The 24,723-nt window shown below is 41.7% G+C and overlaps 1 protein-coding gene across 1 annotated transcript in view; it reads right to left on the bottom strand.

Moving 5' to 3' along the window:
• KIAA2026 (KIAA2026 ortholog) overlaps window positions 1-24,723 on the bottom strand; it is a 98,232-nt gene that overhangs the window by 6,926 nt on the left and 66,583 nt on the right. The window contains exon 6 of the mRNA XM_006268905.4: window positions 861-976. Coding sequence (XP_006268967.3) covers window positions 861-976 — 116 coding nt within the window. The remainder of the gene's footprint in view (window positions 1-860; window positions 977-24,723) is intronic.

The raw sequence follows: 24,723 nt of genomic DNA, 5'->3' as shown, positions 1-24,723 counted from the left end.
TAGGTCAGCTCCTGTGGATAGCCACTTACCATGGTCCAATGCACAAGGTTTAAGGTGCCTCAATTTTACAGTACATGAAACTGCATGCTAATTCACAAAGCTGGACAAACAGTCTTACTTACGTTTCACTATTATTATGCTCTCATGGAAATAAGCATAAGTCAAAATAACACTAAATCCTATGAGAACTGCACTCTAGCTGGAGCCACAAATGTAGGATAAAGACAAGAAAATATCATTGACTGCTCTTTATTTCTAGGTATTGTCATTCAAAAAACAAACAAACCCTTAAACAAATGAACACCAATTTGCTCAGTAAACATAGCTAGGCTGAGATATGACAAAGTGATTGTCAAGACTACTTGATTAGGTACTGAGCTTTTAGAGAGCTTTGAAAAATCTATTGCTAAGCAGAGTTTGCTCAAACTTACCTTGGGAGTTACTGGTGCTCTTCCATAATATTAAAGCTTACATCTCTTTAGACTACATCAGAAACACTCAACCCCTGGCCTACAGAGCTGTGGCCACAGGCACATGGGCTCTCCATGGGTCCAAAATTTGGCAATGGGGGAGCCGATCTGCATGCTAGATTGCAGCAGTGCACATGGCTGGATCTGGGTGCACTGTACCAGGCCAGGCGTGGCCACCTACAGTGACGAAGCCCAACCCTACACAGGATCCTGTGGTAGACTGGCCCTCGCATCTTACCCACGAGGCCAAAAAAAAATGGGCATCCCTGGACTACACTGCTATTGTCAAATAAGGCCACCATGATGTTAACAGCCAAATAAGGCAATGTCATTAAAAATGAAATGATTTCTATTTTATTCATATTACTGTTCAAAGGATTAGCTAATTACCTGTTTCTTTGAAAAGCTTTCATTAACTTTGGTTCCCATGGTAACAATTCATTTAGCAGTCGTATCAAGGTACAGTGCAATTCCTTTACTGCTTGCTTCCGAAGGTACCATCTTCCCTACAAACATAAAATACCATTTATTTATCTTTTTCTAATTGATATACTAGTATATGATATTTGCATGCAATATATTTTGAAATTCACAGGTAGAAAAATATATTTTTCATCAGTGCTATCTATTCTCAATTTGTGCAAGGGAAACTCTAAACTGCGTATAGAGTTCTTATGCTGCAAATAAAAAACTATCATTCTTACAGAATGTTTATTTTTTCAGGTTGTTGAAAATTAATATCCAATTCTGCAAGCATTTATATGTGTGTGCTTAAATTTACTTACAGGAGTAATTATGGACATATGTGTAATCTCTATGAATTCCATATGACAGTCCACACATATGGTCTCATGTTTAAATGTTTACAAGATTAGGACCTAAAACACAAATTTTACTTCAGCATACACACACACGCATTATATGACTGGTACAGACACTTCAGAAAAATAAAAATGTTTATCATAATTTTGCAAAAAAACCAAAACAAAAAACTTGTGGGATTACTTTTTCCTATGGTTGTTCTCTATCCAAAAGTAAATTTCATACCTTGACTGTATCAGACATAATAGAAAATAAAAGGGGAAGAGCCTTCTTATTGTGAAAGAGTATTAGATTTTTGTATTTCAAATAATTAAAAATGGTTTATTTTTTCAGATGAAACTTTCATAGACTCATAGATGTTAGGGGCTGGAAGGGACCTTACAAGATCGTCAGGTCCAGCCCCCACTGCGATGAACTATTTGTATTGATTTTTTTTCTTGTGCAGGGTTGAAAATATGAACATTTCTTTGGTAACATTACTAATACCGAAGTATTTGAAGTTTTCCCTTTGTTACTATGCCAGTATATCAATAATAAATGATGTGCTGACAACCTATCTCCATGTGGCAGGAGGAAATAGAATCACTTCCTAGGTCATGTAATCACACTGCATAATTGAATAGTTTCCAAAGTTACCTTTTCTTTTGCAGGTTTGAGAACATTTTTATTTAATATCTGACCTAACTCTGACACCTTTTTAAAAGCAAAACAAAACGCAAAACAAACTTGGGCATGTATAATGAATTATGAATACTTGCTCTGCCAAGCTGAAAGTTTATTTGAGACATACTCTGCTATGTTAAATAAGTAATGTGCATATGTATAATTTTCTTCAGTAAAGTGACCTACAACTGTAATTATTAATAAAAACTACTGATATAGCTCCATTAAATTTACTCAGTTCTTTACCAAACTAGGCAAATGTGCTAAAGATTAAAAATCAGAAGAAAGAATTGGACTCAGTGGGCTGCTCTTGTCATGAGACAATTAAAACAGTATCCTGCAGTAAGAGAAGCAGGACTTGTCCATGTTTGGAGTGTATGCTTTGCCTATAGCAGAGCTCTGCTCCACATGGCCTACCTGCACTCCACCCAGTATGCATGGAGTTTGGGGGCAGGAAAAACTGGAAGCTTGAAGCTACAACCCTTCAGTTGTCTACAGCAGTGACCTTTTCATGGTTATATGACAGAATACTTTCCTATCCATTCTCTGCAGATTTATATACTGCACAGCATAATCACTCATCTTAGTTGGCTTGTTTCAAGATTTAAAGAAAATCATATGCATGTCATACAGCAGAATGAGTGACTACTCCTCTATTCTTTAATAAACATTACAAAATGCCAAAGCAGTTAAATGGAAAATGATATATGGATGCCACATAATATTAATGATTTAATATATTTGTGTTTTAATTTTCCCTAAATATAGTCTGACCAGATTATACAGTGCCCATGCTGCACATTGGTGACAGGTTTCCTGCTTCAGAAACTGTAACAAAAAATATAACATTCAATACAACCTAATTAGGGGGTTGATTTCACTTCCTAGTGTGAGCAGTCAAGCCAACTGTTTATAGCAATAAAGCAATGTTAGTTTATACAGTTTTATTTTTACTTCAAATGTTACATACATGATTTAACAGAATTACAGATACATACATTTATGTATCCATAAATGATATATTACTGCTGCAGTGTATCAAATAAGTAAACAAATATGAATGATTTCAGGACATGATAATGCAGTAAATCTTGAACAGAACACAGACAAAAATACATGCAAAGACGATAAAGTAAAGATGTGAAAAATAGCTGTGGGACAAGGAGTGATGGAACACAGTAAGATTTTTGGACAAGGAATGATGAGAGACAATGTATTTTTTAAGATAAGAGTTATTTACCTCCAAAGAAGACTGATATTCTGATTTAGGCAGGGAAACAGAATTTATATTAGGTGGATGGGGGCCACTGAGTAACAAACTGTGTATTTACTGACAGAATGGACACAAGCAAAGATTTGTGCACAAGAATGGATTGTGAGCCTTTATTTTTATTAAAAACCACTTGTGGAAAGAAAAAAAATGATTGTAGGTTATATTTTTCTAAATTTAAAGAAAAATAAAATAAATTCTAATTTTTAAAAAAGATAATATATTTAATCCAGTTTAAAATCTCTGGATAGCTCCACAATCTGTTTGCTTCCCCATCATTTATGTGCAGTTTTGATAAACACATACACTGGCAAAGTTGAAATGGAATACTCTTCCTGTAGTCAAAATGTTCATGGTGGGCAATTATTTGAGCTGGAGGACAACTTAAGGAGTTTTGGTGTGTTGTTGGGGGCTGGGGTGGGGGGGGAACTGATCCCATCCCGCCTGCTGGCCACCACTGGGGCTAGGGACAGACTTTACACATAAACCAGTCTAAGTGATCAGAGACAAATCTGGCTGAATGTAGTACATTCAACAAACCTGGCTGAATGTAGTATCAGATGCAATTGATCTGGGTCAAATCAGTTTATGCAAGGTCTGTCCCAGACCCCTTCCTGGTTAAAATTAAATCAGAGTCCTTCAGCATTCCAGATGCTTTGCAACTCTGGGTGGAGCCCTGCTCTCTGCTCCAGCCCAGCAGGGATGGCCCCTCACCTCTGCTCCCTGGCTGTAGCTCCAGCAGAGACTGCATGTATGGGGCATCTGCCTGGCTTCTTCCTGCTCACCCCCTCCCCATCACCATTCCCTGCTCAAACAGGGATTCCCCCCTCCCTTCTGCCTTACACAGACAGCTCAAAGCATTAGCTAGCATACCATATGCTGGCTACGTGGGAAACAGGACAAAGGCAGACAGCACAGTTTGCCTTACGGCTTTTTGGAGCTGATCAACTAGTAGCTGGTAATGCCCCGCTATTCCTTCCTTGGAAAAAGTTGTTTAAGAAGAGCATGAACTAATGAGAGAGGCTGTTTTGCTAATGGGGTGATAAATGCTAACAACTCCCTGTGTAACTCTCTGCTGTGTAACTCAATGCTCTGTTATCAATGGGGGGGGGGGGCAAGGGCAGGAGGGAGGGAGAGAACCCCTCCCTAATCAGAGAGTCCTGCCAGGGCCTGGCGACACCTCTCCCCTCAGCTCAGCACTGTAAAAGGGAAGGGAGGGCTGCTCTAATGCCCCCTGACTTTTAGCCTGAGCCACTGCTGGCATGTGCCTGCATTTCTTCAGTTCAAAGGGGATGTCTGTATGGTTACAAACCAGTTTAGCCTAGCCAGGTTGGACTAACCTGTAAAGATTGAATCAACTCAGGTTCAGGCTTTTTGACTGTCTGTCCCTAGCCTGGGAATCTGAAGAGGGAGGGTTGTGTCCTGCACCGCTTTACTCTGCTACATCTGGGGCTGGGCCAGGCTGGGCCATACAGTATCCTCTGCCCCGCTGCATCTGCCCACCCCCTCCAATTCCCCTCCACCAGCTTCCTGTTGGCATGTGCAGTTCTGGCACTGTGGCTGCTGGCAGCCAGACCCACATAGGACAGGGCACAATGCAGTATGCAAAGTAGCTGTCCTGCATGATTGCTACGATGAACCACTACCACCACAACAGAAAAGTTAGGGGTGGCTGCCTTGGGCCGATCCCCACCACCTGCCCCTTCTCCCCATGGCCAGCATGGACTAGCAGTGCTGCAGCAGCAGTGGCTCATCACAGCAGGCAGGACAGCTACTGGGTGTGCTGCATTGCTCCCTATCCCATGTAGGCCCAGCTGCCAGTGGCTGCAGTGCCAACAGGAAGCCAGGGAGGGCAGGGGGATGGAAGAGTCTGCATGCCGCATGACCCGGCCTGGCCCTGGATGTGGCAGAGCTGCATGGCGTGGGACACAACCCTCCCTCCTCAGGCTCCTGTCAGCAGTCTGCAGGCCAGATAGGACAGGATTAATTCACAGGGCAAATATAGCCTGCAGGCTGTATTTTACCCACTTCTGACTTAGTTGTTGGAGGCAAGTATGAGAATATATAAAAATGTACAGTACACACACAGACCCCATTCTTCAAAAGTACACAGGAGAGAAGAGAATAAACTGGTTCAATGAAACAAGCATCCTTGAAGCTTTTTATCACGGTGCAGATATATACAGCTTTCATCAGAGGGTAGGGGTTTGTAAAAGGCTAACTGCAGAAAAAATAAATCTGCTAATGTGTCTCAGATATAAAAGTAAATAGAACATTATTTCACGTGTCATAGTTCATATGGTCTTATAGTTAGGGTGAAACAAAGCCATTTTTATGGTTTGGTCATAGCAAAAAGAGTTGATTTTGCAGGCATTTCCTGGTGGCCCCACCTCTTGCTGCTTATTGGCAGAGGCATATACCATATAATTTAACAGCAAATTCCATAAAAAATAAATTATATCATATAGTTTATCATATTATTATGAATCCAAATATTAATTTTAAATTGAAATTTAAATGTATTATAAATATAGAGTTGTATACAATATGAATAGTAACATAATTTATTATTATATGCAGCATTCTACGAAAAGTTTAGAAATACTAATTAATAGAAACATTTTCACTTCACTAATTGGCACCTTCACTTAGTCTATGTCACTAGCCGACTAACTCTCAGTCACATGATCTATGGCTGCAGTGATTGTCACGTTGTCTTTGTATTGCGGTAAGCACTGGAACATTCTAAAATAGTGTGTTGTATGAATATGCTGCCTTTTTCAGGTTGATTTTGCAGGAAATTGCAGCCAATGCAATATTTCCTGGCAACTGCAGACAATGCTGTTTTCTGCAGTTTCTGTGAAAACCATGAAACCGTGAATTAAGTAGACCCCTACTTATAGTCTATTACAGTGAAAGCAGTTTACTTAGAGATAAGGATGGGACTGAGCGCAGTCATGGCATCATCCCTATTGCAAGCACTTCCCTGGTAGTCAATTAGTTTCTACAGAATTTAAGCTTAATTTAATGTTTTTATTTCTCATGGTTGAAAATAAAGTTCTAAATGTGACTTGATATAATATGGAATCTATCAACAAATGGAATAAAAAAATGGCTCCTTTAAGTGCAAAATGCTATTTATTTTCTATAAGCAAACAACTCATGGGGCTATGCAGCAAAGCCTCTGTAATTCTGTTGTACAAAAGATAAGGGTATGGCTACTCAGGAAACTCCAGAAGAAGAAGTTTTAGGGCAGTGCTGAAGACTAGATATTAAATCTATCACTTCAGGGTTCTATAAACAAATCTGCTCAGTAAGGAGCTATACATGGGTTCTAACCATTAGCAAAACCTATGGGGTTATATCAGTAGAAGTGGGATAATTATGCAGGTGCTCCAAACCAAAGTAAGGGAAAGCATTCCTTTCCTTATCACTGTTTGACTGAAGGCAGTGTTCTTTAAAGTGATGTGAACTATTCTCACTCATTTTTTCAACTCTTTCTAGAGCACAGACATAACATATTAGTCAATATTCATAACTTTCTCTGCTGACCATTTTAAATAGAAACAATTCAGTTTTGAATAGCGGGCAGAACCAGAAGAGATTACTAATATCAATGCATTTTCACATTAACCCGACTCCTAATTACCATTTAGTAACAGGAGATAATAAAAAGCAGTCTTATGTTATGGTAGCAAAGTTATGCTATCTGTATTTTTGCACAAATGAAATCAAGTCTGTCTAGAAAAAAAGTATTTACTTTATTCTTTACTGGTGGCTTACAACTACATTTAACAAAAATGTGAATGTATTTTATAACCATGTGCTGAATATTCCCACAGAACTAAGGTAAGGGATACATTCAACACATTCTGAAGTTAAAACTTACCTTTTAATTAGGTTTCCGACATCCAGAGCAGCCATGGAATGCTGACTCCACTCTCCGTGATGCCCCAGCATACACTATTCTGATTATGGCATATTCAGCATGGAACCCCAAAGCAGACTGGAGCCAGGATATGGATATAGGGGGTAAGGGCTAAACTTTTTTAAATAAACACACACACAACCACAATATTATGCAGTTTTATAAGATTTTTAAAAATCCTTATTTTATATCCTCAAGGACATAAAATAAAGAATATTAGGAATCTTACAAAACCATGCAATATTGTTTTAAAAAGGGTGGTGGTGGAGGGAGAAAACTTACCTTACCCTTATAGGCCTGCTCCATTCTGCAGCGGGGTTCTGTGGTATGTGTGACATCACCAGTCTAGCGTGCTCTAGTGATGTCACACGGAGAGGGAGCTGGTGATCTGCAGCTGCTTTGGACATCAGACACCTAAAGAAAAAAAGATCAGTAACTTTTAAACTCAGAATGTTTTGAATGTTCCTCTTATCCTAATTATGCATCAAATCTTAAAATTCTTATTCCTATTTGCTTCAATAGGAGCTTTGAGTGAATAAGGAATGTGCAATTTGTTTTAAATAGCACTATTTTTCATATAACTCAATAATGTCTGCATTTTGGTTAAACAGACTTGGCAGCCCACTTTAACAATGAAAGTGGTGAAAGGTCAGCAATATGTATTTTTACTTCTGCAACATCACTTCCAATGTTAGAAATGATATACTGAATAGCTAACCTTAGTTGTCATTTGAAGAATATCAGCAGAAACAAATAAAAATCATTGTCAGAAGGAAACATTTTCAAGGGGGGTGAGGTGGGGTGGAAGTCAATACACAAATCAATTTAAATTAATATATGTGAGAATTTTATTTGTGGCTACTGAAACAGCAGGGAAATGATCAAACGTTAGCTAAACATATTTGATTCTTTGGGATATTAGCTTAGAAATAAAGACATCTAGGGAGTCAAACAAAACAAGCTATTTCCACAGATAAGTTTTATAGTAGCTAGATTCTAATACTAATTGTCTTAATTTCTGACAAATTGTGAAACCTTTTGCTTATTGTATTAAATGTCTAAGTAGACAAATGTCTACATATTTTAATTTAATGCTTAACTATTTATTTTCCTCATCAATGTCACGTCCCAATTTTACATGGGTAGTAACGTTAAGTTACTTTATTTTTGTCACAATCTAGAGAAGCATACAGATACTGAGAAAGTCTGGACCGTCTGCAAGGATAAAAATTCAAATAATAGTCCCTTCAGTGAAAATAGCCCCTTCAGCGGTGATGTTAAACAACACTGCCAATTACATTATGAAATACAAACAAGCTACACTTTTCACATCATGCAAAAATCCAACTGATTACCATCAGTACTTTTCAGACAGATATTCAGTTTGATTTTTCCTTAAGAAAAAAAACTATAATTTCATTGGTTAATTTATAGATTTTCTTTATAAAGAAACATTGCAAAACAATTCAGAAGAGTAGAAGATTTTTTTTCCCTGTAAAGATTAGTTTTTCTATATCTTAAACGTAAACTTGAGGCAACAGGATTCTCTACCATTAACTGTTCATTTTTTACTCTCCATTAAAAGAAACTCCTGGCATTTACATGCATTTTAAGACTATGGGCAACAGCAATCTTACTAGATTTACAGACAGCTCATGTCTATAAATGCCTATTTAGATATTCACCATCCTGCTTCCTTTTATTTGATTGAATTTTGTCCTCTTATGTTATTGAGAAAAATGTTTGGTTGAGAGAACTGTTTGGTCAAAACCATATTGTAGAGATAAAACAGGCTATTTAATTAAGTTACTAAATTACATTGATAAATCAGTTCATAGCTGGACTTGTTGCCTCGCCTAGTTTTGCAATTTAATATATACCATCCGATGGCTAAGGCACTCTAAAATATCTTGAATAAGTAACAGCAGCAAATGTCAAAGATTTTACAGTCTAAAAACATGAATCAGATGAGAATACAAAATAAGATACAGAACACAAAATGCAGAATGCAGCTTTTACAGACAGAATAGCAAACAGACAGGTAGCCAGGAATTACTTGAGGAAATGCTCTTGACTAGCATTCACTGAAAGATGGTTCCAACACAAAGGAAAGTATGTATGACTGTACAAAGTTAGGGCTATATTGTTGTTTATATATAAAAAATATAGTTGGCCCAATAAAGGATATTACCAAACAAAGCTTGGTTCTTGTTTACACAAAATTTAAAATGTGCACAGGAAACAAAGAGAATGGTCAAGAAAAATGTTTGTGTTATGTAGAGGAAACAGAGGTGACATTAGAGGATTTTAAGGAAAACTGACAAGACAGGAAATAAGTATAGAATGTCTTGAAAGCCATGACAACTGTCTTGAAATTGCTAACAGAATTATTGTGACAGAAATTAGAAAATAAGATTAGATGGTCACAACAGTAAAATAAAATTAATTTTGGACAAGATTTCAAAAATTGGAAATGCAACTAGCATTAATTCATGTTTAACCACAAGAACTGGTGATTTTCAAAAGCACTAAGCATTCAACAGTTCCCATTGAACTATGAAACATTTTAGGTGCTTAGGAGATCTCAAAACTGAGTCACATTTAGGAGTGCAAACATGATACTGCAAGCCATGATATAGACTACAATTTCTTAAAAATCCTGGCTCTCACTGATGTTTTGAAAAGGGTAGAGTGAACAGAGGTGAGATGAAATAGGGAGAGGCCAAAAAGGAACAGATAGTCAAGGTGAGATGAGCAGCACATACATCATTGTTTTAGCAGGAGGAATGGAGAAGGAGTATTTTAAAGATATAAGAGGGAAAAATGTGGCAAGGAAACAAGCTTAGTTGTAGCTGAGAGAACCTTATTTCAAATGTATGATTTATATGCATTTTGTCATTCCAATGAAAAGGGAGCTGCCAATACAAATACCTGTGCATTAAAATGAGAATATAGTCTCCCATGTCCATTCTTATGTACCCCAAATGCAGGGCCTGATTTTTCAGTCTGTGATTTTTTTTTTAATTCTACTATAGTTTGCAATTCTTTAGAGAGATTTAAAGTGCATCTTCAATCTTTTTAACTATTTACTTTTCCATATTTATCTAAAAATGGCATTACCTATTTTTACAAATACAGAAGCAAACTAAGAACTACGAGAGGATATTCTTTATGGCAGTGGTTCTTAAAGTATTTTACACGTAGCCTTGGCAAAGTATGTAACACATTCAGGCTGTACAAGTGATGGTTTTATGAAATAAGTTTATTATGGCTACATTAAAATTACAAGCATCCTAGGTCAAATACACCTACATTTTAGAAGTTATAAATAGGCTACCTAATATAAGAAGAACTGCCATACAGTAATATGTCATTCACAATAGCTTCAGTATCTTTGTTTCACTAAAAGTCAACCAAATAACTACCAAAAAAAAAAAGTAATCTTACCACATTGTCGTAAAAAAAGCCAGGGTTTAATCCAGCAAGAATTAAGGCTTCCAAAGGCGATGAATGAGAAAACTCAGTAGACTTCCTTAATTTATCAGTTGTGGAGTTGAATTCTTATTCACTGTAATACTGGGAATCTTCCATTTTATTACTACTGATTTCAAGAGTTTCTACTGAGCCTGCTTGGGAATTCTTTAAGCACTGATGGCCCTTGATACACATCCCACACCCCAGCATGAGCATGACATAATTTAGAATCTACTTGCCTGTCAGATCTGTTTTTAAAATATAGCATGGAAACTGTAGCACAAATTGACCATCACAACAATGACAACAACAACAAAAATAGTATTCACAAAACAGAGTCCACAATTTGACACATCCCCAATCTACTACAGCCCAATACTGTCCACTGGCAGGATGAAATGACAAAAAAATAATCATGCTGCACAGTGATGAAGAACAGTAAATACATGCAAGTATGTCACAAAAATATATTTAAGGAACAGACAGAAAAGAGAAAAAAAAACACAGCAGTGACTTTTAAAGCTATTCTTTGAGATTTAGTCCTGCGAAAACCCTCTGACTTCACTAAGATCAAAAGAAATTAACAGGAGTAAAAGAATTCAGAACCTTAGATGATCAGACACTTCAGATAGCTTTTTTAATGACATATTTGACCAAAATTTACTTTATACCATATACCTCCTAAAATGGTTTATAACTATTAAGAGGCCTTTACAATAATTAGCCTGCCAGAACACCTCATAATTATGTACCAGTTTATAGAGAAGGAATAAAATGTGCATTAATTTGCTCAAAAGCAAATTTTAACTGGGTGTAGGTCAATCATATATATTGTAACCATTCTTATGTACACCTTGATTACTGTATTTACTGGCCTCCACAATGAGGATTTTTCCCCATACTCAACATGGGGAAAGCAACATCTTGCCTTAGAATTGAGTATCAAGGGAAACTGTAGTACCTAGAATCAGAAGATGTGGCAGAAATCCACTCGGCAAGGCACAGGGTCCTGAGGAACTTGGTATTGAGAGACGGAGCAGTGAGGGACCTTGCAAAAGGCATGGGGCAGTATGGCACGCAGAGTAGTGAGGGACCCGGTGTGGAGGTATGGGGCAGTAAGGGACATGGTATAGAGGCACTGAACAGCACAGAACCCAGCATGAAGCAGCAAAGCATGCAGCAGCGAGGGGGTTTGGTGCAATTGGCCAGGGAGGGGCAGGCACCAAGAAGAAGGGCAGGTGGTGGCGGGACAGGTATCATTGTGGGGGAAAGGGGCAAAAGTCAGGCTGCCTGCCCTCCCTTACTTGCCTCCCCACTGTCTGCCACCCTTATGCTACCCTCCTCACTGCCTCGCAGGTTTGGATTGGCAGGTGGGGGAAGAGGGGAGGAAGACATGAATTTTAAACAACCCTCCAATAATTAGACTTTAAACCTAGAACATTATAAAAAAAATTATAATTTTCCTGGAACAGAATCTGATTACTGGGGGTGGGGTTGGGTGGTGGTGGTGTCATAAAGAGAAGGGCAATTTGATTATCTGAACAAGTGCCTGAGTCTAAGCTTTACCTTAGTGATATGATGGTTTGTATGCCAGAGTGCTAACTCCTTTTTATCCCCCACCACTTAAAAATAGTCAGAAGGCAAAATATATTTCAAACTTTAAGGGTAAGCTTTCAAGAAAACATAAAAAACAAAGACATAAATTTATAACAGAATTTTTTGTAATAGTCTCCTTACATACAAGATAACAGAGACTAAGAAGCAGTTAAACATGAAGGAGACTGAGGAAAGCTTAGGAGACTTTAAGATCAAAGCCTGAGTTGATATGAGAAACAAGCAGGAGGATCTAAAGCTCTTGCTAGCGAGCAACAACTCTGACCTAGTGAGACTAACTGAAACCTGGTGGGACTCTTCTCATGAGTGGGTGGTGGGAATAGAGGGCTATAGGTTGTATAGGACAGAGAGTAGGGAAAAAAAGGTGGGGGAGTTGCTCTCTATGTCAAAGAACAGTACACATCTTCCTTAATCAAATTAGGGTCAGAGGGTGGCCAAGCAGAGACTCAAGGGGCTTGGGGTGAAAGGGATCTGGTGGTGGGGGTCTACTACAGGCTGCCACACCAGGATGCCAAGCTAGACCAGGAATTTTCCAAGCAGCTCCAAGAGGCTGTGAGGTCTAGAGATATGGTAGTCATGGGGGACCTTAACTACCCAGACATATGCTAGGAGGAGCAGTCAGATAGATCTAACCACTCTCGCAGGTTCTTAACCTGTATACAGGACCTCCACTAACACAGAAGACAAGGTGTCCCACCAGAGGCAATGCCTTGCTCAACTTGGTGTTGGCCACAGGGGATGACCTGGTGGGGGACCTGCAGATTCAAGGCAACTTAGGGGACAGCAATCACCAAATGATTAAATTCACTATCCAGCGAAGGGCGGGCATTATATCCAGCAGGGCACGGGTGATGAACTTTAAAAAAGCTGACTTTAATAGACTCAGGGAATTGGTTAGCAGGGTGCTAGGAGCTAAGAACTTGGATGCGTTGAGGGTCCAGGATGGGTGGACATTCCTCAAGGAAATCATTCTTTGGGCTCAGAGTGAGTCAATCCCATGGCAGAGGAAAGGAAGCAAAGGGGCCAGAAAGCCCCTTTGGCTAACTAGGGGCATCCAAGATACCTTAAGAGCAAAAAAAGAGGCATACAGGAAATGGAAGCAGGGGGTAGGTAGCAAAGAGGAGTATACTTCTTTGGCCCACACCTGCAGGGAGTCGGTCAGAAAGGCCAAGACAACTCTAGAACTCAGGCTAGCGTCAGGGATTAAGGACAATAAAAAGTCCTTCTTTAGGTACATTGGGAGCAAAAAGGGGGTGCGGGGTAGCATAGGACCCATACAGGATGGGCAGGGGGGCTTAGTTACAGATAGCAGGGACAAGGCAGAGCTCTTCAATGAGTTTTTTGCCTCTGTCTTCTTAAATGGGAATCTAGAGGAACCCTCAACATACATCATGGACACCAAGAAAGGGAACATCAGCCGACCAATGGTCAGTGCCGACATGGTAAAAAGACACTTGGAGGGACTGGATGTATTCAAATCACCAGGACTGGAGGGACTCTACCCACGGGTAATGAAGGAATTAGCAGGGGTCATAGCTGATCCACTGGCAAGGATATATGAGCGCTCATGGTTCTCGGGTCAGGTTCTGGAGGATTGAAGAGGGCTAATGTTGTCCCAATCTTTAAGAAGGGGAGGAAGGAGAATCCAGGGAACTGTAGACCAGTCAGCCGTACCTCTATCCCTGGGAAAATCCTAGAAAAAATTATCAAGGAGCACATCTTATAGTTTCATAGCTGGTAGGGTTGGAAGGGACCTAAGCGGATCATCAAGTCCGACCCCCTGCCATGGCAGGAAAAAGTACTGGGGTCAAACGACCCCAGCGAGGTGTTCGTCTAACCTCCTCTTAAAGACCCCCAGGGTAGGAGCCAGCACCACTTCACTTGGAAGTTGGTTCCAGGTCCTAGCCGCCCTGACTGTGAAGTAGCGCCTCCTGATGTCTAGTCTGAATCTACCCTCTGCCAGCTTGTGACCGTTATTTCTAGTCACTCCTGGTAGTGCTAGGGGGAGCAGGGACTCCCCCAATGCCTGCTAGTCCCCTCTGAATAGGCCACTAGATTCCCTCATAGCCTTCTCTTGTGGAGGCTGAACAGGTTCAGGTCCCTTAGCTTCTCCTCGTAGGGCCTGCCCTGCTGCCCCCTGATCATGTGGGTGGGCCCTCCTCTGAACCCTCTGTGGGAGCCTGCTGGCTAATGTGATGTAGAGGAGTAACCAATATGGGTTTCTAGCAGGCAGGTCCTGCCTGACTAACCTAGTTTCCTTTTATGACAAGGCCACCAATTGTTTAGATGCAGGAGTCGAGGTGGATGTTATCTATCTGGACTTCAAGAAAGCCTTTGACAAAGTATCCCATACCATCCTTATAAATAAACTGAGACGATTTGCCTTGCATGGTTACACGGTAAACTGGGTAGCAAATTGGCTCAAGGGTTGCACTCAGAGGGTGGTAGTGGATGGGTCGGTGTCAACCTGGAAAGATGTGGGCAGTGGAGTCCCTCAGGGCTCAGTTCATGTTGCTCTGCTCTTCATCAGTGATCTGGACGAGGGGTTGAGAAGCACCCTGTCCAAATTCACAGATGACACAAAATTATGGGATGCAGTTAACACCCTGGAGAGGAGGAACCAGATCCAGGCTGACCTAGACAGGCTGGGGAAGTGGGCAGAGAGCCACAGAATGCAATTCAATAAGGACATGTGCAAGGTGCTACATCTAGAGAGGAAGAACTGCCATCATACCTACAGGCTGGGGGGCAACCTTCTCAGCTCCACTGAGGCAGAAAAAGATCTTGAAGTCACTGTTGACTCCAGGATGAACATGAGTCATCAATGTGATGAAGCAGTTAGCAGAGCCAATTGCACCTTGTTGTGCATCCATAGGTGCTTCACAAACAGGTCCAGTGAAGTGATTCTCCCCCTCTATGTGGCACTGCAGCGGGAGTACTGTGTCCAGTTCTGGACACTGTAGTTCAAGCGGGATGCGGACAACCTGGAAAGCATCCAAAGAAGAGCCACTTCCCTGATTAAAGGCCTTCAGGGAAGGCCCTACGAGGAAAAGCTAAGGGACCTTAACGTCCTCAGCCTCTCCAAGAGAAGGCTGAGAGGGAACCTTGTGGTGGTGTACAAATTTGTAAGGGAGAGCAACATAAAGTAGGCGATGATCTGTTCACCAGGGCACCACCTGGAATGACAAGGAACAATGTCCATAAGCTACTAGAGAGAAGGTTTAGGTGAAAGTTCTTCACGGTCATGGTTGCCAGAATCTGGAATGGGCTCCCAAGGGAGGTGGTGCTTGCCCCATCCTTGGGGGTCTTCAAGATGAGTCTGGACAGGCACCTTGCTGGGATCACATGACCCCAGGTTTGATGACTCTTTTCTTGCCTGTTAGGTGCAGGAGGTCAGACTAGATGGCACACTGAGGTCCCTTCCAACTCTATGAATCTATGAATCAGTCTAACACATTAAAAAAAATATAGGCAGCTTTTTGTACTGCAAGTAAAGTATCTACAGAACTTTTAATCCTTGTCTACACTGAAAATTTTAAGGTGTAGCTACACACCAGTACTGAAAGTGATGGGAGTGCTATATATACTGGACCCCTTTTTGCCCCACCACATCAAAAAGATTATTGTGAGAAAACAGAGGAAAAGTGCTATCAGCCAATCTAAACTGGTGCTGCCATAAATTCTGTACAATTCAGAAAACTCCCTCTATCCAATATTCTTTTTCTTTTTTGGAAACATTTCCCAAAGCAGAAACAGATCTACACCAGTCATGGCCAGTGTTCCCTCTAAGCTGTGCAGCCATGCCTGGCAGCACAGCATGAGTGCACCTGCGCGGCCGTGCATGACACACAGCTTAGAGGGAATGCTGGTCATGTCCTACATTTTAAACTTGAAGCACAAACATATAATTTCACAGTTGAAGGGGTTGGAATCAATTAATTGGGGCAGATTCTCCAATCAATTGTATTCCCTTTGCAGGAAGGTCAAAACCTCCCACAAGTCTTCAGAGATCTCCCTTGGAGCTAATGCTAACATAGCCAGTTTTTATGCTTGTTTTTGGCAATTCCTGCCACGGGCATGTGTTAGAAGTGCAAAAGGAAAGTGGCCAGAACATGCAGTGATCTGACTATCTCCAGACTGAGGCTGGTACATACAGGGCACGTCTATACAAACCAGGCATAAACCATAACACTGACACGACTGCACAGTAGCAATGAGCTACAGCGCAGTAGTTTGTTGCTACTGTGCAGTAACATGGGAAAAAACCCATATGGCGTCAGGATTGCGCAGTAATACCAGTTACTGAGCACTCATTTAGTACCTGCAGTCTGGCACATGTGTAAACACGCCCACAGAGTCTCTAGAGAGCTGTTGCCAGCACGCACAGTCAGAGGTACTCTCAAATTGCTCTAGTCTGAGCTGGGGCAGAGAATAAGGGAGCTGTCATGGGTTGCGAATTTCCAGTTTCTTCTTTTACCCTGATTTGGGTCACAGTTACCCCGCTGTGGAGTAGTTGTGTGGTGAAGGGGAACCATCCTCCAGTCTTTCCTTGACAGTGCCCTCAAGTTGAGGCAGATTTCCTCAAAATCATTTTCTGCATCTCGCCTCTGCCCCACAAGGAAGCAAGCAATTGATTAGTCAAGACTTATTCTCTCTTCCCTCCTCCTGTCATGCAGCATGTCACTCAGGAAAGGTGCTGAGAAACTGGAGCAAGGAGGGTATGTCAGCTGCTCAGGACATTCCCAGTTCATATCAGAACTATTGGAGCAATAAAAGAAGGGATGGAAGGAGGGCAGATTAACAAGACCAATTCAAATGATACTTTAAAAATTAAGACTACAGCCCAGGAAACACATTTTCAACTTTCAGTCAAACACTCTCAACATGATCGTCCTCAAGGGCCATAGGATCAACACCTATGATCTACACCATCAAAAGTCTAGGGTATCAAAAGTCTGGTCTTCAGAGCCCAATCATCTGGTCCTAAGTGCCGCCCACAGATCTTGGACAGGCACTGCATACAGTGTATGGGGCCAGTTCTGATATGAACATGATACAGAGCCAGTTCTGACTTGCACATGGCATGCAGGACAGATCTGAAGCGCTTGTGGTGCCCATAGCCAACTACCCACATGCTGGATACAGAGCCTATAGGCCCAATCCATCCTGCGGACCAGCCCCATGCCATTAACTAATCCAACCTGCTGGGCCCAACAGATATGACATCCTGATCTACACCATTAAAGCTGCTACAACAAATTTAGCAGTGAGCAGGGGGAAGTATAGAAGTTGACCATTTTTCTTGACAGAGGAACACAATTCACATCTGCAACAAAATTATATCAAATTTGTATAGAGAAGCTCTATACAATCTAGTCAGGCATAATGTGAGAGAAAAACTTCAGTAGGTTTATTATTTCATTAGTGTAGGTGGAGCTGGTAGCAACATCTATAGTTAGGTTGCCTAACACTTTCCATTATGTAACTCTGTTTTCAGTTGCTTATAACTTTGCCAAACAAAAAATATTATGGCTGAAATTTTCCAGGCTGGGTATTGGCCCAGCCTGTACTGCTTTGGAAATTTTCAGCTAAAATGGTTCAGTCATTTATATGAACGCTGTAAGAGAAAAAGTATTCCCTGTTGAAAGAGATTCTTCCCTCACCTTATGATCAAATAGTGGTGGAAGTTATAGGTCCACATCCAACTCCTGCTTTTCATCTGTTTACTGATGCACAGCTGAGGGTGATATCAACCCCTCTGCTACTTGGGGATAAGGTCTCCCTCATCTACAAAGGAACAGACTTGAGGTAGGGGGACTCAGATCCTCCATCTCCACTGAGTCCCAAGCCTAGGGCCATGAAATTTAGTTTGGAACATCTTTCAACCCAACAGCCCCTGGCTTACTTCCTACCTTCCCCTATCTTGGTCCTACTGCTAGAGTCCCCTCCTTGAGTGTGTCCTTCACCCTTGTGACTACAACATACCATATTTATTTGATTCTAAGATGAGGTTTCCACCCACCCCGTTTAACATGGGGAAAAAGCCCTTCACAGAATTGAGTATGGAGGTGGTAGGGGGTCAGACAGTTGCTGTGGTTTGGGCTCCAGACCCTCCCATCGTCAGGGCCATAGTCGCAGCTGCCACATGCCCTCTGTGTTGCCTCTGCACTCGACCATCTTTACCCTGCAGCCTCTTCTCCCCATCTCCACCCCCCATGCAGCCTCTACTCCCCTACCTGTCTCTCTCCCTCCCCACTCCCCTTACCCTTGTTCCATAATAGCAGGCTCCGTTCACACTGCAGCCTGGGGCACTGAGCACAGCCTCAAGCCTGGCCCTGCTGCAGTGACACACAACCCACATGGCTGCTATGGGGGCTAAGCTGGGGCCTGCCCTGTACCCAGACTAGAATGGGGATGGAGCCTGCTGTCATAGAGGAAGGGTGAGGACAGAGCAGAGGGAGCAGAGGATGGCAGAGGAGGGGGTAAGGAGAAGCAGCGGTGATGAGAAAAGGTGGGGCCCAAGACTTTGTGTCAGGGCAAGAGGGAGAGGGCAAGCAGTAGGTGGGGAAAAGCTGCTTGTCCTCTCCATACCAGCTGCCCCTCCACTGCTTGCTCCCTGCAGTGATGGGGGGGATGAACTGAATATGACACCACAATAATTAGATTCTATACATGGAAAATTAAAACGTTTACAAATTTTCCACATATAGAATCCAATTATTTGGGGTCATCTTAAATTCAGTGTCATCTAAAATTTGAGTAAATATGTTATACTGCTCCCTTACTCTCTGTTATCTAATCAGACACTCCTTTCATTCAGTCAGAGGCTGAACATGACCACTGACTGGCTTCCTGGATGACTTTGCTTTCCCCTGGGTCAAAGTTCCCCATAAACTCTAGTTAACTCTTGTACTGGTATAATTGGGTGGTTTCCAAACAGCTGCTCCCAGTGTTCCCTGGCTATATAAGGCTCCCAAACAGCTTTTGTCCAGGGAGCCACGTGGCTGCACCACACTAAATCTCTGTCTCTCATCTGCTGGTCCTCCCTTCTCTGAGCCAAGTTACCTCCCTTTATTTTCCTCCCTCCAAGCCTGGCATTATTTGGAGCTATAATGGCAGTGGACGTGGCCCAGTCCAGAGGCCTCCCTTAACTTCCTGCCTCCCACTTTTCTTTTTAACTAGGAGAAATCCACGACTAAGTCTCATCATATATTTTTCTACTGTGTGTGGTTTATACACCCCAAGACATTTGTGTTAAAGTTATAAGACTCTAGCACCACCAAGTTTTGGAGCAGGTGCTCAACCCATACTCAGTATCCGGGATGTGCCTTCTGCTCTCCATGAGAAAATTCTGACCAAACAAGACTTTAAAAAGGGAGTGCTCAGATGCCCTAAAGTTTAACAACTTACTTAGCTTTCATCTAGCTACTTTGGGTAGCAAAAGTAGTAAAGCGACAGCAGTACAAGCTGAAGTATGGGCTGTACAAACCTGCCAGGAGCCCTTAGTACTTGATTAGGTGACTAGCCTTCACTAAGTCTTATGCTACAAAAATTATGAGCAAGTAATTTGACACCATTAAAGATTATTTTCTAGAGACACTAGAGCTACAATAGCAAAAGAAATGGAGGAAGATCTCCTATCACTGATTTTCTGCTAATCAATAAATGGTCAAGCCAACAGAAAAAGCATCTAAACCTGGTGATATAGAATAGAACCTTGGCATATCAGCTAAACCAAAGGCAAAAAAACCTAATGGAGAATCTCAGAGAAAACTGTAAGTCCAGGAGGAAGCAATATCAACTTTATCTATCTGCTCATGGCACCAAAGAACTGACAAGGTATTAAACATGTGACACCTTTGAGATCTTTTTAGACAGTCAATCCACTTACACCCACCTACCTGGTCCAATCTATTCATCTCACTTATCTCTCTGGAGGTTTTAATGATTAGGCTATTGGGAAAGCCCTTAGTTTTAGGGTTTCAAGGAAAGTATATAGCTTCTTCTGAAAGAGAGCTCATTTTTTAAAAATGGGATGGGGAAGTTTTATCATGGCCTTGAACCAGAAGGTAGGTTTTTCTTGCCATTAGGTAAATTCCCAAAGCCATCTGAATAAGTACTTTGGAAGGCATGTATAATTACCTCAAGAAATTTCAACATACTGGTAAAAATAAAGATAAATGGTCCTTAAATTGAAGCATAGTTGATGTAAAAGGCATTTGGTTCTTTGCTGTCATACAATACAGTTGCCTTCATACCTTGATGCAGGGGTTTTCAACCTTTTTTGGTTGGTGTAACCCCAGCAGCCAGTTGAGAAGCAGGGAGTCCCCTGGCCGGTCAATGAGCGGGGGGAGGAGGGAAGTCCCCCCTGGTGGCCAATCAACAAGCGGGGAGGGGGGCCCCCTGGCAGCTGATGGGGGGAGGGGAAGGACTGCATGCAGTGGTGACACCAGAGGTGCTGGCGGCAAAACTGGAAGTGTTGCTGCTTCTCCATGCCGCTGCTGTGTACCCCCTGGGGCCTTCCAAAGTACCCCCACGGGTACATTTACCCCTGGTTGACAACCTGTGCCTTGATGTAATACACAAATTATGTTCAACAGTTTGGGGGGACAACCCAGTTTCTTCAGAACATAAAAAGGCGCTGTCTGTTGACTGTATTAAAGGCCTTTGTCAGATGGATTAGGCTATATACAATGGTATTTTTCTTTACACTTATCTTGTAGTTGCTTGACCAAAACTATATCAGTGGTGGAGCATTCCGAGTGAAAACTGTATTGATTTCCAGGACAGATTCTTTCACCTAGAGATTGAAGCCTAGGGAGCATAATGTGAGCGACAACTTCTCCATGTGTGTTTTAGCCCCTGTGCTCCTTAACATCTACTTTTCATTTCTGCTTCTTCATTCAAGGACAAGCATTTATCCCCTCAAACCACACTAGATAGAGGCTTGTTCAACATCACAAGGTTTAGAGCGGAAACCAACATGTGAGAGCTGGTTCTGAGAGATTTCCTGTTTGTGGATGATGCAACCTTGTTTGCCCATAGTGAATCTTCCCTGAAAAACCTTTTGGGCAGATTGTGTGCGTCATGCAAGAGCTTCAGGATGACAATTAGTCTCAAGACAATTGTGATCATGTACCAAGGGATGGAAGAACCAGTGCCTGACATCACTCTAGTGGGTAAATCTCTTGGCGTCATCGACAGCTTTTGCTACTTGGGTTCTATGACCAGTAGGAATCTTGACCTTTAGACTGAATGCACTAGCAGAATTGGAAAAGCAACTAAAAATTTCAGGCTAATACAGAAACCCACATGGAGTAACAAAAAACTATCAAGGAAGGTGAAAAAGCAAGTCTATGAGACGTGTCATCCCTGCTTTATGGTTCAGAAACGTGGATAACATTCTAGGCATATCAGGAAATTGAACTGCTTCTACATTAGATGCTTGTGCCAGATCCTGAAAATAAAGTGGGAAGACAAATTACCAAACACAGAGGTGCTGGAGTACAGAGGACTGACACACTCAGAAACCACTATCAAAATGAGGAGGTTGTGATGTCTTGGCCATGTCAGGATAATGGGAGATCATATCCCCAAGAATATTTTGTACAGTGAGATTTGAGACAGCTCTAGAAAGTGTGCTCACCCTCTATGGCAGTATCATAACATATGTAAAAATGATATGAAGTCATTCAACATCAGTGTAGAAAGCTGGGAGGAGTGCACAGAATCTCATCTAATCTGGAGGGAACATCTGGCACTGAGTGGAGCCCAACATGAAGCAGCTTTGATCTACAGGATGGAAGCAAAGTGAAAAAGAAGGAAGCAGCATGCTGCAAACCTGGTCTCCGACTCAGACAATACATGGATCATCACTCTTGAATTGGGCTTGTCAGCCACAAACAGATTCATCAGGCACCTGACTAGACCTCTTATGCTTACACCATGATCCAGAGGACTGACAGCTGTCATATAAAAGTAGGAGGCAACTAACAAGTTTGATTGTATATGTTCAATTTTAAAACAATGGATTTAGGGATATAGATTCATAGATGTTAGGGTCAGAAGGGACCTCGATAGATCATCGAGTCCGACCCCCTGCATAGGCAGGAAAGAGTGCTGGGTTTAGATGACCCCAGCTAGATGCCTATCTAACCTCCTCTTGAAAACCCCCAGGGTAGGGAAGAGCACCACCTCCCTTGGGAGCCCATTCCAGACCTTGGCCACTCGAACTGTGAAGAAGTTCTTCCTAATGTCCAGTCTAAATCTGCTCTCTGCTAGCTTGTGGCCATTATTTCTTGTAACCCCCGGGGGCGCCTTGGTGAGTAAAGCCTCACCAATTCCCTTCTGTGCCCCCATGATGAACTTATAGGCAGCCACAAGGTCGCCTCTCAACCTTCTCCTGCGGAGGCTGAAGAGGTCCAGGTGCCCTAGTCTCTCCTCATAGGGCTTGGCCTGCAAGCCCTTAACCATATGAGTGGCCCTTCTCTGGACCCTCTCCAGGTTATCCACATCCCTCTTGAAGTGCGGCGCCCAAAATTGCATGCAGTATTCCAACTGCGGTCTGACCAGCACCCAACAGAGGGGAATTATTACCTCCTTGGTTCTGTTCATCATGCATCTGCTGATGCACGATAAAGTGCCATTAGCTTTTCTGATGACTTCGTCACACTGACGACTCATGTTCATCTTGGAGTCCACTAGGACTCCAAGATCCCTTTCCACTTCCGTGCCACCGAGCAGGTCATTTCCTAGGCAGTAGGTATGCTGGACATTTTTCCTCCCTAGGTACAGCACTTTGCATTTCTCCTTGTTGAACTGCATTCTGTTGTTTTCTGCCCATATGTCCAACCTGTCCAGGTCTGCTTGTAGTTGTTCCCTGCCCTCCGGTGTGTCCACTCCTCCCCACAGTTTTGTGTCATCCATAAACTTGGATAGAGTACACTTCACTCCCTCGTCCAAGTCGCTGATGAAGACATTGAAGAGTATCCAAGGACCGAGCCCTGCGGGACCCCACTGCCCACACCCTTCCAGGTCAATACCGACCCATCCACTACGACTCTCTGGGTACAACCCTCTAGCCAATTCACCACACACCGGACTGTGTAGTCATCCAAGTCACAGCCTCTTAACTTGTTCACCAGTATGGTGTGGGATACCGTATTGAAGGCCTTCCTGAAGTCTAAGCATACTTCCTTCCCTCACCACAGGAACACGTAGCAAGAATGTAATTCCTACTGTGGGCATGATCAAGGGAGTGTCAGAAAAGAGAGAAATTCCCATGGCTTCATTTTGGTCATAGCTTCAGAAAAAGTCTCTGATAATTCTTCCTTTCCAGACCCAAAAAAAACATTTCAGTGTCCTTTCTGGACTATCACACAGAACAAGCTAAGTAACAGACAACAATTTAAGTTAGAAATTGGCGTATGAGATCAGACTGTGGCCCAACAGCCCAATGTGTCATCTCTGGGAATACTAAATGCTTCAGAGTAAGCTTCAAGAAATTCTATATTGGACACCTAGAGAACTGCCATGAAATAAGGGAAACTTCTTCAGCATTATCAGTTAAAGTTTATTCCAAGTCCTGGAGAATGAATATATATATAATGATCCTTCTAGTTTTTTAAATTATATAATGTAACTGCAGATGCTATTATTCTATTATTGAAATCCAATCCTCTATTAAAAACTTTTTACTTTCTTGGCTCCAATGATAACTCATGACAATAAACTCCACAAGTTGATCAGCAATGTTGTACAGAGACTTTTTTAAAACCATGTTTAAGTAAATTTCCTTTAGAGTTTACCGAATATTGTTTTGCTCTTGAATTACAAGACTGGTAAACACAATCACCTAATTCGCCTTCTCTATAGCTTTAATTACTTTGTATAAATTCTTATGTGACAGTCTTTTATATTATCTTCTCTGAACTTCCAAAGCTTTCCTCATTTTCTTAAACTTGTATTTTAATGTACATTGCTTAGAGCCCAAGGTCAAGGTCTAATTGTGCTACACCCATACAAACATACAGAATATGACAAATCTTGCACAAGGAAGTTTAAGATTTACAACAGAAGACCCTTCATAACTGCACTGCCTGTATTTCAACTCCTCTGTATTTACGTTGCCTTCACTTTGAGATAGCCTGATCAGAACTGAATACAGTGTTCCAGGAGAAGGTATGCCAATGGTTTATATAATGGTATTGTTACATGTCAGTTTAAAGAGCAATTATGACTAGATTAGATACCTACGTAAACTCTGAAAGTCTTACTGTTTCGATTTACCCCTTTTGAATCAACAGTTCTGAAACCAGACTGTACTCCAGTGGCTACAAGTGGGATCTGTTATTGTAACTTTAGGTGTTAAAGGAATCATTATGAGGTTTTTGCACTGAAGTCTCTCTTTTATAGTGAAGATTAACACCTAATTTACCTTATAAAACCATCTCTTTGGTGCTCACAAGATTTGTTACATCAAT

The sequence above is a fragment of the Alligator mississippiensis genome, chromosome 3 (assembly GCF_030867095.1).
Source record: "Alligator mississippiensis isolate rAllMis1 chromosome 3, rAllMis1, whole genome shotgun sequence".
Taxonomy (NCBI): domain Eukaryota; kingdom Metazoa; phylum Chordata; order Crocodylia; family Alligatoridae; genus Alligator; species Alligator mississippiensis.
The sequence above is the reverse complement of the archived record's forward strand: the minus strand, read 5'-3'. Positions and strand labels throughout refer to the sequence as shown.